The sequence below is a fragment of the Pholcus phalangioides genome, unplaced genomic scaffold, assembly GCF_987345545.1.
Source record: "Pholcus phalangioides strain wild (caught in Gottingen) unplaced genomic scaffold, Ppha-v1.0 ptg000009l_1, whole genome shotgun sequence".
NCBI lineage: Eukaryota > Metazoa > Arthropoda > Arachnida > Araneae > Pholcidae > Pholcus > Pholcus phalangioides.
In genome coordinates, this window is record NW_028301602.1 from 24466548 (window position 1) to 24485453 (window position 18906).

An 18906-nucleotide genomic window follows, 5' to 3' on the forward strand; every position below is an offset into this window, starting at 1 on the left:
TTTTTGAGCACACAGAGACACAAAAAGTTAATTCCTTAATTTTTATACGTATACCCCTGAAACAAATTTTTGAGATTTTAGGAAACTGCACCTCATTTGAGCAATGAATATTTATATCAAGAGCAGAGATCCCACGCATGGGGGGGGGGGGGACCCATGCCCTCTCCCAAGCCGACAAAAAACTAAAACTAAGTTCAATATTTCGAAATATTTCGAAAATTTAAAATATCGAAAGAAAATACCTTTTATGTGCTATTTTTAAACTAATTTCTGTTAATTTAAGTACTTTCTTAAGGGTGGCAATTTAAAAGTTCTCGGGAAGACAATTTTTGTGCCCCCAATGCCAAAGATCGATCCTTCGTACACCCCTGATTAAGAGGGGTGGGGGCCGGAAAGCTTAAGCCCTCTTTCATTTCGCATTGGGACTATGATGCTGCTGAGAAGTCAGAAGAGATAAAAAATTTTTTGGATAAATATTCAAAAATTTGTTTACGTTCTCCGTGAAATAGCCTCATTATCATCAAGGGTTCCGCTGAACAGCCTTATAAGCATGAAGGGTTCCGCGAGAAACTCTACGTTGGAAACCCCTGAGGGTGGTGAGAGTAGTTTCCAAAAGTTTTTAACACAGCTGGCTGATGCAAAGATATATTTTGTAAAGAGAGAAAATTCAACTGTCTCTGCGGGGAAGTTAGAAAAAATTGGATGTTAATTTTTTTTAACAATTTTTTCTTAGTAATTAATTTAAATATCCAATCAATTAATTTCATTCAATTAACCTAATTTCATTGAAATAATCAGTTATTATGGTTTTGGGAAACCTCATGTATCATGTGACGAATAAAAATTATGGAAAAAATTACTTTATCTATTAAAAAAAAATTATTTCTGTTCATTGTCATGGAAAAAAAAGTTTCCAGATCGAAAATCAAGATAAAATATCCAAAAATACTATGACACTCTCGCTAGACCTTAAATGTCAATTTCATTAAAAAAAATTGTATGAAAATTTTTAATAAAGGATTACGCACAAATGCAACGTCAGTTGAAAATGGGTTAGCAAGTGAGAAAGAAAGTAAAAACACATACTACATACGATGCATTTTCAATTTGAAATAGATTGCTGTAGCTCCTTGGGGAAAAGAGAAGTCTGAAGTATGTAAGGAAGGTCAACAATGCCGAATAGGAACTTGTTCTTACGAGATAACGGTATCTCGGTAGAATCAAATCGAAGGGAAAATATTATTACTAAAGAGTGTTCTCAGATTCCGAGCCACACAAACGCAGTAAAATGAATACAACCAGTAAACAATTTTATTTGTAAAAATTTTTTTGATTTCTCGCTAAGCTTTTATAAGGTAAGCATTGTCAACTGTTTCATTGTTTTTATATTTTCCCGAATGGAAGTTTCTAAAACATTTCTGTGTATATAGGGTGTCCCGTCCCATAAATGCGTAAATGGTTTAAAAATTTATAAAAGTTGAAAGAATTTGTATATTTTAATGCATGCGGTTTGCGGAAAAGTTATTCTCACGTCGTGGTACTTTTTTGGGGTACAGAAAAAATGTTTAGTTCAAATTTGTTGATAGAGGGTGCCGTGCGGAAGCAAATCATTGGAAATATGCAAGTCAGTCATATAAAATGCTGGGTATACGATTAACAGCTCTTTTCTGAATTTTTCATTTATTGACGGTTACATTAAATTTTTATTGTGATGTTGAGACATTGCTGGATGAAGCACTATTGGTGAAGCTGTTTTACCTCGTCGGTTGAAGCTTTACGAACGTTTCGGACACAGAAGAGATAGAGGAAAGGTTTATGTCCAAAATTCTGTGATTTTCGTTTCTTCAGCGTTTTCTATCGACAAAAATTTCAATTAATTGTTTTACGTACCAAAAAAATTTTCTTTGAGTGAAAAACTTTTTCCAAAGCCGCATTCAAATCTATCAATTTCTCCAATTTATATGAATTTTTAAACTATTTATTTATTTACACTTTGTATTTAAAACTAAAAATATTAAAAATAATAAAATCAAAATTAAAACTTAATAACAAAAATCAAAATGCACTACTGAATTTAATTAGCAGAGAAATGATGAAGGGGGTATCATCTATGGTACCCTGATATACATATACGAGTGGAGTTTTAAGCTTCAATTACAACATACTCAATCCTAAAGAATATCAAATACTAAGAGCTAGAACAATAGGAAACAATTGAAAAGTTTCGAAGCATATCTCTGAGAATGATTAATTAATTGAATAATGACAGACTATGACATTGAATAATTACAGACTAGTGTTGAATTTTAATGTTTTAATTATTAATTAAATATCAAATTGATCAACGAAAACAATAGAAAAAATAATAATGAGAGAAAATGTGATAATGATAATAAAAAATCTGGATGGCAATGTTATCTCAGATTTTCTACGCTTAGATTATCCCTGATAAGCAAAGTTTTATTTGAATTATTATTAAATATTTGAAACAAGAACAGTAATCTCTCACTTCTGTGTCTGTGCAAGGAAACAAGAAAAAATGACTCAGGTGAGAGAGGTGTATAAATGAATATACATACATAGTATTACAATGTTATATCTTTGACAGGGATTGCAGACAACCGTCATATAAGTGAGGGGATCGTATAAGTGAGATTACCGCATGGCTGGACAAATCTATTGCTCGACATGCCCAGGACAAGTACAAACTTCGACAGGACATGTACTTTCTTCTTTATGACCGCATCGGCCATAAAGAAAAAAAAATCATTCCGTTTCTTTAACTTTTTCATCCACGATAATGCAAGTGTTCCTACACACACATGCGTGTAATTTCACAGAAATGCTTTCAATGGAAGCCATGATGCAAATGTGCACAGTCAACGTATGTTATCTATTTTTATAGCCTAATTTTTAGCAGCCCTTGGGCCCTCATATACTGCAAATGGGCTCTTCTTCTTCACTTGATTACTTAAGAGCAGCGATGTGCGAACGAAAGGCTCTTGTTGAAGATCACTACTGTACATTTGTGTGTGCGCCAGAAGGTTAAATTATGTTGCCTTGAAGATTGACGAATGAGCTCGAATTCTATTTGCTTTCTGGTGGAGATATTTTTATTTAAAAGAGAGAAAAATGCATAAATATTGCTTGAAATGAAAAAAAACGTTATGCTGGGACTTTTGCTGTCATCAATCAAATAAAACCAAAACTATTTTACTATCCAAGAATTACAGAAGACTGGATGTTGTGAAGATATTTGTTACTTGAGATGTTAATTTTTTAAGGAAGGAAAAAACTCATCTCTGCCTCTACCGGGAGTCGAACCCGGGCCCCTCGATTGCCGGACGAGTGCTCTGACCACTAAGCTACAGAGGAGATAGAGATTTTCCTTCGCTAGAGCGTATATATGCCGAACGGAACCGTGCAATGGACGGTGAAACCGATCAGCTAATAGCTCATGGACGACGAGCCACCAGAGGGCTATATATATGACATGAATGTCGCTCTCCACTTGTTAATACAAGAATTACAGAAGACTGGATGTTGTGAAGATATATATATACGCTCTAGCGAAGGAAAATCTCTATCTCCTCTGTAGCTTAGTGGTCAGAGCACTCGTCCGGCAATCGAGGGACCCGGGTTCGACTCCCGGTAGAGGCAGAGATGAGTTTTTTCCTTCCTTAAAAAATTAACATCTCAAGTAACAAATATCTTCACAACATCCAGTCTTCTGTAATTCTTGTATTAACAAGTGGAGAGCGACATTCATGTCATATATTTTACTATCAATTTTCAACTAAAATTCTAATGTTGTCTTAAACAGTGCGGAGCATGAAAATAAATAATAAAAAGTATAATACTTCAAATTGTTCATTTTTATGCTGCATAGTAACGTAAATCTTATGCTCCAAAATACCAGGTAATGTGATTTTATGTTTTCTGTAGCAGTGACTGCGGAATGAGAAAATTCTATGTGTGCCTAGTCCTGCCCTCAAGGCTATTGCAAGGGTTTACAATAGGTCCGCCAGACCAGATCAGGATTAAATTTTCAGCCGATTCCTATCCCTGTAGGGTCAACTGCCGGCATAAAGACTGGCCAAGAAGGCCTATGAAGAAGAGAAAAGGTGTTGATAGATAGGTGTGTATGTGTGATAAATTGTGAAAAGAATTAGTCAAAAAAAGGCATGGTCTGGAAATTTGCAGTCAAATGCCGCCACAGTCCACACCAGTCAGGATCTCGCAATCTGCAGCAGTCAAGTAACATCTATCTTTGAATGGAAAATGGGGAAAAAATCACATAGGCGTCGTGACGCAAAAAACCCCGGCAAGTATAATCAAAAATATAGGTAGTATAGTTCTGTTTCGTACTCAGTGCATCAGGAATTTTGGGGTAATTATGTCAACATAATAATAAAATACACAAGGTAATAAAAACCTTTAAAAAAAAAAAAAGACCACTTTTCTCTTATTTTTTTCACATGTGTAACCACACGCAAAGTTTGAAGTTTCAAGTGTGATACGATAAGGATAACTAACAATAAGCATAAATAAATATTCAAGGTGGCAAACATAAAAACACAGTAACCGACATTTAGACCCTTAAAGTTTACTCTGATGTGGAGCATAAAAATTAATGATTAAGTATCATGTCACGTTTTGCTAATCTTTTTGCTGTAAATTGGTTTAAAACCCTATTTCAGGAATCATAACAGTCAGTTCTATTTCTGTTAAATAGATGGCAGCAAAAATCATAGCTCAATGATGTTTCTCGCATGTATAACACAGTAGTTTTTTTTTCTTACATCTACTTATTATACATATATATAATAAGTAGAGTTGAGAATTTTTTTTTTTCCTGCTTCTATAATTATTTATTTCTTGTCTGAGTTGTCAAATTATTTCCTCCAATTTATACCGGACCGCAAAATTGTTCACTTAATTTCACCGGTTTATAAGTAGAAATGGATTGATTTTGACTACTTAATAATTTCGCCCGAACACAGTTCGGATGGTGCGAAAAGGGACTTCCCTGATTTACCCGTACGCCACACTCGAGCAGCTTATTTTTCTATACCAATCTCGTGATTTGCCCGGTTTTTTTTACTAGTTTTTAGTTTGCAGTGTTTCTAATAGCTCTAGTAGTATTGCCTATGGCGATAGACCTGAGTTGTGCTCGGTTAAAAAAAAAAAAAAGCTCTAGTAGTAAAGATCGGATTGCAAAACAAGTGTACATCGGTTTCAAAGTCAGGTTTTTCTGCTTTTCGTGGAAAGGAGCGAATTTTATTTGCATTGGTCAATTGTACTCCACGCATTGCTATTTCTTTTCAATTTTGTGCTAAAATGAAAGAATAATGACAATGGCAGCTCATGGCAGAATATTGAGTTCAGTTAGTTCTTAGGGAAAAAAGCCAACTTTGAATTAAAAAAAATACATTTTTTTTTCGCTGTAATTAAAAATTATAAAAAATTAATAAATTTAATACTCATAACAGATCTGACTGCTGATTTAAATTTATATAATCAGTTCGGATACAAATTTTTTTAATCAAAAATGTGCTTATTTTGATAAGGACAAAATATTTCAGAAAAAAGAAACTGTTAAGTGGTCAAGCACTGATTTAGAGCAATATACTTTTAAAACACATACGTTCATGATTTTGCCCATGCGTAAGTTCTTTCGACACATTCCTTCTATAGACACAGATATGCCATGATTACCACATTCTGCTGGACTTACATTTTTACCCATTCACGGATTTCACCATCATTCTCATGACTTTTGGACAATAGATACCACAAATCTAGTGATTAATCTCGGATTTATTATTAATTGATTAATCTCTCTGTTATCACATTTTTTGCGGTCGAAGACGGATAACTGGCCTCATGCCAGGAAAAGTTTAAACTTAAACTTTCGCATTAAGGTCTTTCGACACATTCCTTCTATAGACACTGATATGCCATGGTTATCACATTCTCCTGGACTCACATTTTCATTCTCATGACCTTTGGACCATAGATACCGCAAATTTAGTGATTAATCTCTGATTTATTATTAATTGGTTTTAATCTCTCTATTATTACATTTTTTGCGGTCACGAGATGGATAACTGTCCTCACAACAGGAAAAATTTAAACTTCTTAAACATTTGCATTCAACGATACGAATCGTACTCAATGTCAACATGATCACAAATAACTTCAGTTTGTGGATAAGAAGTGCCGAAAGACATTGCTTATGTGCGAAATCATGAATGCGAGACTCTCAGACAAAAACAAGGGTTTACTTTTATAGAAAATTTGAAAAGAAGAAATTTGTTGGCTTTTCGGCAACATTGTTGACGTTTCCAACTTAAGCCAAATAGAAAAAACTAGTGGAGGATGCTCAACTTCGAGACGCGAATGCGAGCCGATCTCTCCGTTAAAAAGTCTCGCCGCATAGAGCAACAAGCCTACAACATTGCAATTATTCATTCTTTACACTTCACTCTCTATGAGTTGACCAAAAACTCAGTTAAAAAAACTGATTGCAGATGGCAGCACTACACATAACAAGCATTACACAGAAACTAACTTCACGTAAGGTTCACTATACATACATTCCAACATGTACCAATTCGTTAGAAGTTCCGCAGAGGAATATGGACGACTTGCATGTCTGGTTTAGTAGTAGTAGTAGTGGAGGATGCTTCATGATGATACCTAACGATGAAAAAGGAAAAAGACCGATTTCGTGTTCAATGCTCGGACTTGCTCATTGACGTAATTCGTAAACGGGACATATTCCAGCATTCCTCCGTAATTTTGCCAAATGTTTTTGTTTTTCATTTCGATTTATATAATAATTTCTAATATCGGGGAAGAAGAAGAATTCGCATAATTTGAAATTTTATTTTAACGCATATGATCTCACACGTGCCTTATTCAAACTTCTTTTCGTGAATACACATTAATTCAGGGCAGAGACCTGCTGTATCACTTCATTCCTCGTCAAAGACTTTTTTTATAAAAAGACAATTATCAATTTTTGGCGAGAACCAGCGATGTCCCGTTTTTATGATCTTAATTTCTCACATTTTCCCCGACACTGTATGGTCACGCGAATCGTATGGAAATTCAACTTCATTCACAGTATTTTATCGCATCTGATTATACTTACATATTTAAAAGGTCTTGAAAACATCAACTCCGGCTGTAACGACAGCTCAGTTATAACACCAAAATTTCGCGAGATCTTCTATCTCGTTATAACCGAGTTTGACTGCAGTTATGTCTTGTGCTGTAGAAATGCCAGTCATTTTTGAAAAGACTTAAAATACTTTTTAGCGATTCGAAATTAGTTTCAAAATAAGAAATTCACGATTTAGAGAAATATTGAAATTACAGTCAAACTTGGTTATAACGGCGTAGAAGATTTTTTGAATTAGTATGCCCGAAAGTTCAGAGATACGAGGTCACTGAAGAGAAAAAAATGATGGACAGGAGTTAATCGAGCTCAAGGGACAGTACAGTGGATCGCCCGCTTATAACATTCAACTCAGAAGGTTTTCCCACTCAGTAGGACTTATTTTCGTGGTCCCAATTTTTACTACTATTATCATTAGATTTCCCGTTTATAACGTTTTCTCATAATTGTTTTCTTTGAAAACGTTATAAGCAGGATCCACTGTACTTCTGATGATGATTGGCACTAAAATTCAGTTCACGGCGTGGCTGTTTTGTGTTTACGCGTTCATTCATGCAACGAAAATGTTCGTCAGCCGAGGCAGAAAAATCACCCACAAAATCTTCGTTAGCCGAAAAATTCGTAAACCGAGGGATCACTACACACGAATTAAAGCAAGCCTCGTCGAAAAAAAAACGGGACAATTCTTTGGGAGTTTTCTAGGAATATCTCCTGGGGAACAGAAAAAATGTGTGTCATTATATCCAAGGTCGTTACGTTTTTTCATCGACATGATGAAGAATTAATATCATTCTCCACAGGAATCACCTTGTGCCGCCGAATATTGACGTTATAGCCGAGGTGTTGTTACAAGCGAGGCCAATATAACCGAGTTTGAAAATATCTGAATTTTTTTTCGACATTATGGTCGTTTTTACCAAGATGACAAGACAGGCTGAATGATATGAAAAGAAATAGAAAGTAATTATGTAATAAAAGCTTGTTCGTCAAACAAAGGTCATATTTATGACCAACCCCGGTCATTACCAACCAATGTTCGAGCATCTTGATTTGAGAACCGGTTACACGAGGATTTGTCTCTTTCGTTATTTAAATCGAGTTGAATCTGTACGTATGGAAGATGTGGGAAATGGAAAGACTTCTTAGAGCCAGTTGCCTTCTCGGAGACAACATATTTCCGACTTGTAGAGACTTCTCGGCATTATTTTACATTTCTGGCAAATGCAATACCGGAAATTAGTATGACGCTATATGTTTGATTATGAAATCGGGCTCTAGAGGATTTTTACACTAAATATATATAATAGATTCCCTTTTCTCTCCCTCTTTATCTTTACGAAAGAATCTTGTTCGTTAAACTAGGTAAGGTATTTTATTTATTTTATCTCTTAAGACTGAAATCCTATTGCATATTTGTAATATACCTCTTCCCTTTATTTGTTAATTATATTAATTACAGTGCATGCCACTTACAACGTTATTCAAAAACGTTTTAAGTGTTTTTAATCTTTAAATCTCAAGGAAATCTTCGGAAATGTCGATGAGTATCAGCAAGGCCGGCATTACTCTATACAAGTTTTGGATAAGTTCTTTTATAAAACTTCTAAAATGAAACCAATTAGCGTATCGATTATATTCGAGCGAATATAAACAATAGGCTTTTTATAAAAGTTTGGTTAAATATCTTTCATCAGAATTTTCTACTGTAATCCCGGCCTATGCGTTGAAACCATCAAGAAAATAAGGCGCACTAAGCGGTAATGTAATAAGCGGGATCCACTGTATTTACGAACTACTGAGAGCCAGATTTTTTATAAGAATAAGTTGAACTCTACTGGATCGTTTGAAAAACTTACATTTCATATACAATATACTTATTACGGTAAATGTGATAAATCTGTTATTATGCATACCCTAAAAATCATCATCACTTTTTTTAGTACTTATTAAATTTACCAACATCGCTTGGGTGATATGCATAATCACCGGTAAAAATGATTAATTTAGGGAAATTTATCAAACTTACCAAATGCATTACCGATTATGCGTAATGCATTTGGTAAGCTATCATGTATACTAACCAGTTTTATCACATTCACCGTAACATATACATATCCGGTTTAATCCCATTTCAACGAAGTTTAGCTGCTTTTATTGTCAATTCGCGAGAAGTCGAATATCTGCTCAAGTCGGCAATGCAAATACAGTGTTTTGTTTATGTGGAAAGATTTCATTCCATGCCGGCGTCATTTTTTGAGAATTGCTGAAATTTTAGGTCTTCAGCGATCGCAAAATCGCACAAAAATTGTAGGGATTGAAAATTAAATTCAAGGTAACGCATATTCAACATCGTAAAGCAAGGTTTTATCTGTTTATAGCTAACAGTAAACTAAATGCAAATTGCATATTTTACTTTTATATATAATTAACTATTTCAACTAATTAAAAATCTACTCTAATTTATTAAATTGTTGTGTATAGTTTCAGTTAAAAATATGCTAAAATAGCACCAGTTTACATCAGTATTTCCTAAAAAAACCAATTTCCAATACATTTTTATGGGGGTGAACCATCGGGGCTTGAAAAAAATTGCATCTAGCCTCCCTGCAAGAAATTGAAGTATCGAATTTCGAAAAATATTAAATATTAAACTGTTGAATCCTTTGAATTTCAAAGATTTTCTCGTTCTCATCTCCCCCCCCCCCTCTTTTTTCATTCTTCAGTTTCATGGATAAACTAACCAATTTCAGTGTACTTGGCCACCAGCGCTTGCTCATATCGTTTGTTGCACGTATAGTCACGTCAACATCACCTTTCAGCTCCAATATACTTCTGAGGAAAAGGAGCGTTGTCTGTTAGTTTTAGCTGTTCTTTCATAATTTTTCCTCTGATTTTTTAATTCAAATATCTTGGCTAATATTGCACTTGGAAAAGTGGAATTTTTTCTGTTGTCCTCAGGAGGTACAGGGCAACAACTTTTTAATTGGAAGGTAGAGGACATGGGCAGCGTATAAAAATTGAAAGTTTTTACTTTGCGACTTTTTGTATTTTCACTCTTAAAACTAGTACGAGTAACTTTTGAACGCCTTTTGAGCATTTTCTAAATTGGAATCATACCTCTACGACGGACGATTGATGATATAAAGGCCGCATTACCATTTACAGGACATCTTGTATGTATAAAATAATTTATCATCGAAGAAGTAAGTAAAATTGACATGGGATCAGACAACGCTGCAACGACGAATTCTTAAAAATTGTACTACAATTATTCACTCCAGAGTCATTCGTTCTCGCACTCCTCAGCATATGAAAGAACCGTCTGTCTGATTCATGAACATATTCTGGGACTTATCGTGATGGTACGTGCTTCGACTGTTATGGTCGACGATTCTCTTCGCACCACATTTGTATTTGCTTCCATAAATTTCACTAAGTTCGTGATCTTCATTATTAGAGTTTGCCTTTCTGTGTGGGATCTGTCTCTTCCGTCTGTCAATATTTCTAATTGCTGGATGTAATGAATATAATATAATAAGTATAATAAAATGATATATATATATATATATATATGTATATATATATATATATATATATGTATATATATATATATATATATATGTATATATATATATATATATATATATATATATGCTTGGGCACCACTTCATAATTCACATACTTATTCACATAAAATCGTAGCGGCAGATCTCATTATACCGCAGGATTTTCCTGTATAGCCGGATGGGCCATTGCGTAAAGAATGGTCCTTGGTGTTCGATCAAGTTCAAGCAAGTTATTCATTTCAGGGATCATCTTTTCTAGCGGATGAAAAGTTTCCAAATCCCTTTTTTACAACTTTCTTAGTAAATAAACATAAAGTAATATTTACGACATTTCCTGGAAAAAAACATTTATGACATTTTATTCGATGCGAAGAGTTTGAACCAGCTTTTTGTTTGGAAAATTCAATGTAAAATGAAATCCAACAAAATTATACAAACTAAGAAGAATGAAATGACTCAGATGGTTATAATAGCGTTTTAAAAATCTTTTTCACCCGACAAGTCGCATCTGAAATAGCTCACTAGTAATCTATCTTTTCTTTCTTAAAACCGCGTAGGGGGTACGGTTTTTTTTTCTTTTACGGATTTAGACCATCTGGTTTTGCTGGTTTTCTGATCATCAACATCTGTAATTTTTTTAAAAGAGTTGTTGAACGAGAAATGTATAAAAAAAGATCAAATAAATTTCTTATGTGTGTTTTAGCCTACAAATGTTTGTGTTTTTAAACGATCACGTGTGGGCGGGGGGGGGGGGATTTCATTGACCTGGGACTCCCTGTGAACTTTCCTTTCTTAACATCTATGCACAGCTTAAGACCGAAACACGTTGAAAGAAGACCCTCATTGTGTGCCGAAACATACGTCTTGATTTTTGTTGGGTTATTTTGTTCAAAAAGTCAGTCGAGGCGACGTTTGTTACTTCTTCGGATTTTTCAGATTCGCCCATGGACTGTCCAGAACTGTGTTTCAGAATTGTCCCGGTTCTTCAATTAAAATGGTTATTCTTTTCCATTCAACTTCAAATTATGCAAATGCAAAGACCACAACCAGCAAAATGCCAAAGGAAGTAGCTGAAAAAAGATACCCATAAAAATATTATTGGCAAAATGAAAAACAAAATTAAACTGAAAAATTAACTTTTTTATTTCTTTTTATCTCTTATCTATTAATCTTATCTTTGAAAAAAAAATTAAATTTCTAGAACATTCATAAAAAAAAATTGAATCGAACAGTATTTTCAACAACAAATCAAATGGGAAGTTCAAGAAAATTCGTGAATCGACATAAGCACAAATAAGTTAGTTTTGGCTCAGGAGTGAAGAGGATATCAAGCATCGTTGTTGTGAGGTTTCACTGTATATATAAAAAATTAAATTTCTTGACTTTTTCAGAATTTTTTCTCCTGATTTAAACAGTTTCTAGGACAACTTTTGAAACTTATCTCGGATGTATCTATTTTTAAAATTTAGCTAATGGATTCATCAGACACCTTATCTCGTACAAAAACGATTTCATTAATTGAAGTACATTAATTATCATGTACATGTCCGTGGTACAGCAATATTACATTATTTTTGTGGTATATAACCCAAGGTTTTCCTTATTCATTTATTATTCTAAAGTGAACAAAAAAGAAATCAAGAAGGAAAGAAGAGACTTGTTTTACTACTTATTGAAAACACTGTTGAAAATTCTATTGGGTAGAAGAAGATTTCAAAAAATATCTCTTTGAATAAGTATTTAGGCGGGGGTGGGGGGGGGGAGAAGAATGTTGCGAGATCATCGTGTTGATGTCAGATCATTATGTGATGGAGCATGGTTGTCTGTAAATCTTGCAAGCTTGAAAATAAAGCTAATTCAAACAACATCACTAAAAATTTCCTTGATAGACGTCTAGACAATTTATTACAGCGAACAACAATGAGATTATGTCCGACATGAAAATATATAATTCCAGATGATTTTGATTTTCTGAACACGAATATCACCAAGGAAACATTGTTTTATTGGCTCTGGTTTGTGAGACATTACCATGTTAAAAGTAAAAAAAAAAAGCTTTACAAGGGGTATCACAGAAGACTAATGAAATTTCGTCCGATAGCAAAATAGACAACTGTTTGACAATCAGCTTCTTATGTCCATAATAAGCATAATGCAGAATTAAGCATCGTGTCAGACGCCGTTAAATGAACTGTTATGCTGTAATAAATTTGCATTTCTATGAATTTTCTTAATGCGTTTCTATATGCTTGTGATATTTTTTCTGTTTATTTTTTCCTATATATTTATGTTGTTTCTATTGATTGTATAGTGTGTTGTTATATGTGTATTAAATGTGCGATTTTATAGCGAACCAACGCCAATCCAGCATTATACAGCTATGGTTAATTTCATGTTCAGCATTCCGAATTACATAAGAAATGACTATTTTTGTTTCAGGCACAGAAACTCCTTCAAAATTTGTTGTTCGGTTAATTTAATGTTGTGAAAAGTATTCCGTTTGGCCACTATTGATTGCTAATCCACATTGGAAAAAAAAAATGAATTAAAAATCGTGGTTCTTCAGATCTCGTTAAACTGGATCAGCTAATGAATGCAATAGTTTAAGTGCTATTTTTTATTCATTCATTAGAAAAATTTTCTAATAGTTTCAAATGAGAAACACTCGCTGGTATCAAACTTGTGTAACTTTGATCTTCGTAAACCTGCGTGGATCAAATATAAACCAGAATTTCATTCCAGCAGAGTAGGTGGCACTAACGGTTACTAGTAGGTGGTTTGGATGTTTGCAGTGTCTTACCTCTTCTTGTCTGCAGCAACTATATAGTATACGTATCTTACAATCAGTAGCATGATGAGCGAACTAGAGGTACATATATTCGTTGCGCAACGCATTATTATAAATTTTCTGGCTAAAAACGACATAAAATCGTCTGAAATTTGGGGAGGCCCCACGTTCAGTTGATGGAAGAAGAAAAATCTCTCCAAAACTTAAGTACATTACGATTGGCATAAAATTGTTTAGCAGGGCGTAATGTGCTAGAAAATGAGCCCCCCCACCCACCCCACAAGCACTACTACTACTTTACCGTACATGCACTTCGTAAGCATTCCTCTACGGAATTTCTAAAGAATTGGTACATGCCTTAAGGGGGGGGGGGTGTGTTAGGAACTTGATGTATTGTGAACTGAACGGATAGTTTTTAATCTATCCTCCAGGATGGCCGGGAACATGGAATACCGAAAAATGTTTCCTCGGTGGGTCCCTCGTGCCAATCGTCTCCATGACAATCAAAGTCACACACTGTTATATTAAAAACTGAGTAGTTGAAGGTGGTTCAGTTGGCCTGTGTCCAGTTCGAATTTAACCCTCTGCGACCATCAATTGTTTAAACAGCTTAAGGGGGGTTGGTGCACACAAATTTTCCAAAAAACACATTTTCCCGTTTTTTAATTTTTAAATGCTATGAAATTTTTTGCATCCAACTTTGTTAAAGCTTCTGTTCAACCTGTACTAAAAATATTTTTAAAATATTTTAATATAAACTGCTGGCAGTCATTACACATTAAATGTTTTCCACTAAAATGCTTTTATCTACACTATGTTTGTATGTAACACTATAGTGTTGAGAGACACAGAAAGTTTCAAGACATCTGAATGAGTGGTGTTCGAAAAAATGTTCCTTATCTAACAAAAAAACTTAGTTCAGAGAAAAGAGTATTTTAGTGAAAAACATTGGCATGTGTAATGTCTGCCAGCAGTTTATACCAAAATATTTCTAGTGCAGGGAAAACAAAATCTTTAACAAAGTTGGATGCAGAAAATTTCATAGTATTTAAAAATTGAAAAAAAGTGTTTTTGGGAAGTTTGCATGCACCAAACCCCCCCCCCTCCCCAAAGAGGGATTGGAAGGACAGCGATTCTACGACGATGTAGGTGTGTAAAAGCACTTGCGCAATTGGCTACACGCATGTCCTTCTGTATTTTTGGAAATGAATTAAGAAACTGCGAATCCATTGGAAAAAATTTATTTCGCAATATCATAATTACATAGACAAGTGATATGTTATTTGCGTATCTTTTTATCCCTTTGAAAAATTATTATAAAATAACTCCGGTTTGTATTTTATTTGCTCTCGTACATTATACAATTGGTACTGTATTATGACGGGATTCCCTAAATAAGAAGAGAATGAATTGCATGGAATAAGGCAAATATTTAAGAATTGTGTAAATGAAAAATGCAAAATGTATACTTACGCTTAACTTTTTCCCCCTATAGGTTTTACATGCTCCGATTCGGAAGAAACATGGTGGAAATTAATGTCATAATTGCCTTATGTGTCGTTCCCATAAGCCTATTCCTACCATCCGCCCAAAGTCAAGAGATTCCATCCGATTATGTTACCTACCAGGATTTAAGGGATCTGGGAGGATATTGTGAGCCAAAAGACACTTGTTCCGGCGTCACTTACGGATCCGATGGATCGACTCGTCGAGATTTCTACAATTCTTTCGATCCGTATTGTGATTGCGGCAGACTTTGCAATGAGTACGACACCTGTTGCGTCAATTCGCCTTACAGAAAATATCAGACAAGGTTTAGAAGCAGCCGTCAAGTATGCGTTAGACTTAACGGCCAACCAGATTCGTTCTTCATGGTGGGCAAATGCAGTCCGGAATGGAATGGAAACCGTCAGATTCGGAACAAATGTCTTGATAGCAACATACGTGATCCTTACACTATAATCCCGGCTTTCGACAATACAAATAATGTGACTTACAAAAATTACTTCTGTGGAATATGCAATAGAGTCGAACCAGACCGCCTTACCCTGTGGAATATGACGATACGCAAAAAAGCGTATCAAGATTACTCAGAGCAAGATTTCGAGGAGAACTTGACATTCGACGAGGAACGTCAGTCCTGGGGTCATTGGGAGAAAGTCGATGATAAGTGGAAATTCGTGCGCGTATTTATCAGGACTGACATTCCAACTGATCAACATCACAAACGCTGCATTTTCAATCTCGTGGAGAATTGCGATCCTGACTGGTCCGATAGAACCATTGCCAACAAATGTAAATCTTACACTGCTCCCATACACGCCCTCAAAACCGGCGACAGCTTTTCCCGACGTTATCGTAACATTCACTGCGCTATTTGCAACTCTGCCCAATTGGTGAACGATGACTTCTGTAGTGTGCCCGATTTAGGTGAGGGCTTCGAGTTCGGTGAAGGCGGAGTTTCACCGCCGATTTCTATTACGCTTCTTTTCGACGTGAATCCAAAGGACGGAGTTCAAGTAGGGAGAATTAGTAAGTGTAAATCTAATGAATCATACGATCCTTTCTTCCATAAATGTAGGACTCTTGTTTGTGGAATACCAGGTTACGTTCTGAAAAATAATAGGTGTGTGAAGTCTTGATAAAAATAACCATCAATATTTTTTTTTGAAGCTGTTGGACAGTTTTTTTTATCCACTGAAGACTATAACGAAAACCCATTTTAATCAATAGGAATACTGTAATCAATATTTATATCGACACTCTTCTCTACTGATGAATAACCCACGTAGTTTCTCGAACTCTTCTGCAGAAGAGTAAAAAAAACTCGTTGTCTGTATATTGTGTTGCATCAAAAGTAATAAATATACTGATTATAATCACAGCTGTCATTATTCACCATTGCCAATGCGCATAACACGAAATCATTGCTCATTCACCAGTTCACGTATGATAAACTATACTGAGCATCATAATAATCAGTGATGGTGAATTTGCATACATATACAGACCATCTCGAAAGTTTAGATAATGCACTTTTCTTAAAATAACAACAAAAATGTGAAGAGTAAAATTAGCGCTCTTTAATGGATAATAAATGAAGCATTTCTACATTTATAGAAAAAAAAATTTTCTGCGAAAGAATATTTAAAATATTTATAGTATCGAAAATATAAAAAAATGTATAAAATATACAAAAAATACAAAAATATCTCAAAAGTTTCAGATTTACAAAAATTTTAATACATTTAAGCCATTTTAAAAACAGCCCTTTTTTGTATTCTTGATACTGTAAATATTCTAAATGGCCTTTGTTAAAAACTTTTTCCTGTAAATGTAGATATGCTTCAGGCTTTTAATAGCTGATAGACTTTTCATTTTTTCTAACATCCTCAAACACATTATCCTCCATGAATCTAATTAAATTCTGTAGGGTTTCAACATCAAAACTGTACCATGTTTCCTCTTCAAGTCATCAACAGTCGAGTACCGTATTTCATTTGCAAACATATCGTGCCCCATACATTCCTAATAGGATTTAAGTTAGGACTTATCGTTGGCTAGTCTAAAACTGATACATTTTTGCGATTAAAAAGCTTTTATGTGGCAGGAGATCTTTGAATACACACGTTATAATGTTGAAATGTCAAGTGTGGTCCTCTTAAATCTTCTCCAATCAGTAGCAAATTGTTCTCGAGGATTTCCTTTAAGCATCAGAGTTTCGACAACTAATTTTAAAAGTTGAGGAATCCTGACAATTAGAAGCAAATGCTGCCCATACCATTATCGAAGCTCAACCTTATTGTCTGCTGGAAACATGCGTCTGGAACATATGTGAGTTAAATTTTTTTTGCACCACCAAATAGAATACCAAGCTACTTGTCTGCATAAACATGATTTCGTGTCCCTGCACAAAACACATTTCTGCCTAAAATATGATTTCGTGCCCATTCCAGCCCATTCTCTATTCTTCATCTCTCTTTGGTGCTTCCTTGTGACTATTGAAAAATATAAATTCATTGAAGGAATGCTATATGGAATTGAAGCACCACTTAGTACACGTGCTTACAACACACACAGCTTATAAAAATCAGTTCCGCTCAAATTTCTGAATTTCGGCAGACGCGGGTCCCTGAATGTTTTTTACAGCAGTAAACATCATTCGATATTTAAACGGCTGAGACAATACGGAATAACGGCTCCACCACCATCGAAAGTGACCAGTTTGGAAGTGGCGGAGTTCTTGTTCGTGGAGGGGTTACGCTTGGTACCTGTACATCTTCCAAGGTGGTTCAGTCACTGTTGCCCGTGTCACCAGTACCGAAGTTCTCCTTCCTCACGTGCGGCTGTTCAGAGACGCTATAGGTCCTCTTGATGGACGACAACGCTACACCTCATCGTACAGTGGCTGTCGCAGAGCTGTTGGAGAGCGAAGATATTCAACGAATTGATTGGCCTTCAAGGTCCCGGATCTAAATCGAATCGAACATGTGAGGGACACTCTAGGGAGACGCTTGGTAGCACGTCACCAGCCGCCAGCAATGATTCCGGAGCTGCGATTGGAGCTACAACAGGAATGGGCAGCAATGCGTCAACAGCTCGTTGACGACCTTGTACTCAGCATAGGCAGGCGATGTAAATCTTACACTGCAGTCAGGGTTGATGATATTCTCTACTGAATGCTGGATTTTCCTTGCTAGTCACATATCACATGGATGTTTCGATCATCTGTCGATTTGGACTCGAAGCTAATTTTCCAATAAAGTTCCTCGTTACGTTTTGGATTTCATTTTTTGGAAAGTTTTGTTTACTTTTTCTATGATCTCACGTCTTGAGGATCTTATGGTATTATTTTTATCAATTTGGAACATTTTAGCACGACGTTACATTAGGAAAACCGTTTCGTCCTTAATTTTTGCACATCAGTGTACCATTTCCACAAACTACCGTGGATGCTCGAGCTTCCACAGAACCCCCAGCTCCGACGCCACGGTCCAGACAAATTAGAAAAAAAATTGACAGTGAAAAATGATTGAACTGAGTTGAATAAGAAATACAGTATTTGCAGATCCTACTCGAATCTAGAGACTGGTTTTTGTTTGTTTCGTACTCCAGCACGTTTTACATTCCATTACAAGAGCTAGCTCTTGTTCACATTTTGATTACAGAAGGAGAGAGAGAGAGGCTTTTCAAAATATTCTTTTTTCTTTCCTTTACAGTAAAGGAATATGCGTAAATGCATAAATGGTAGAAAAATCTAAAGTGTATTTCTGCTCCTCGTTTTATTTTCTCGGCGTTGGGGTTGGGATGGGGGTGGGGCGAAATACTATTACATCATTCTTTCCTTCTTTCAAACTGAGCACAAT

General features: G+C 35.2%; 1 protein-coding gene and 1 non-coding gene across 3 annotated transcripts; one reads left to right on the plus strand and one right to left on the minus strand.

The window, feature by feature from the left end:
* Window positions 1-1109: 1109 nt before the first annotated feature.
* Window positions 1110-16419, plus strand: LOC149082575 (uncharacterized). 2 transcript variants are annotated; one of them, XM_089235829.1, is made up of 2 exons: window positions 1110-1355; window positions 15036-16419. In XM_089235829.1, the coding sequence occupies exon 2, from the start codon at window positions 15043-15045 to the stop codon at window positions 16180-16182; it is 1140 nt and encodes a 379-aa protein (XP_089091955.1). In that variant the 5' UTR covers window positions 1110-1355; window positions 15036-15042; the 3' UTR covers window positions 16183-16419. The 2 variants fall into 2 exon arrangements, with proteins under 2 accessions (XP_089091955.1, XP_089091956.1); XM_089235830.1 differs by lacking the exon at window positions 1110-1355 and adding an exon at window positions 8300-8548.
* TRNAA-GGC (transfer RNA alanine (anticodon GGC)) lies at window positions 3304-3375 on the minus strand. Its single transcript has one exon. It is a non-coding gene; the product is annotated as a tRNA-Ala (tRNA).
* Window positions 16420-18906: the final 2487 nt, after the last annotated feature.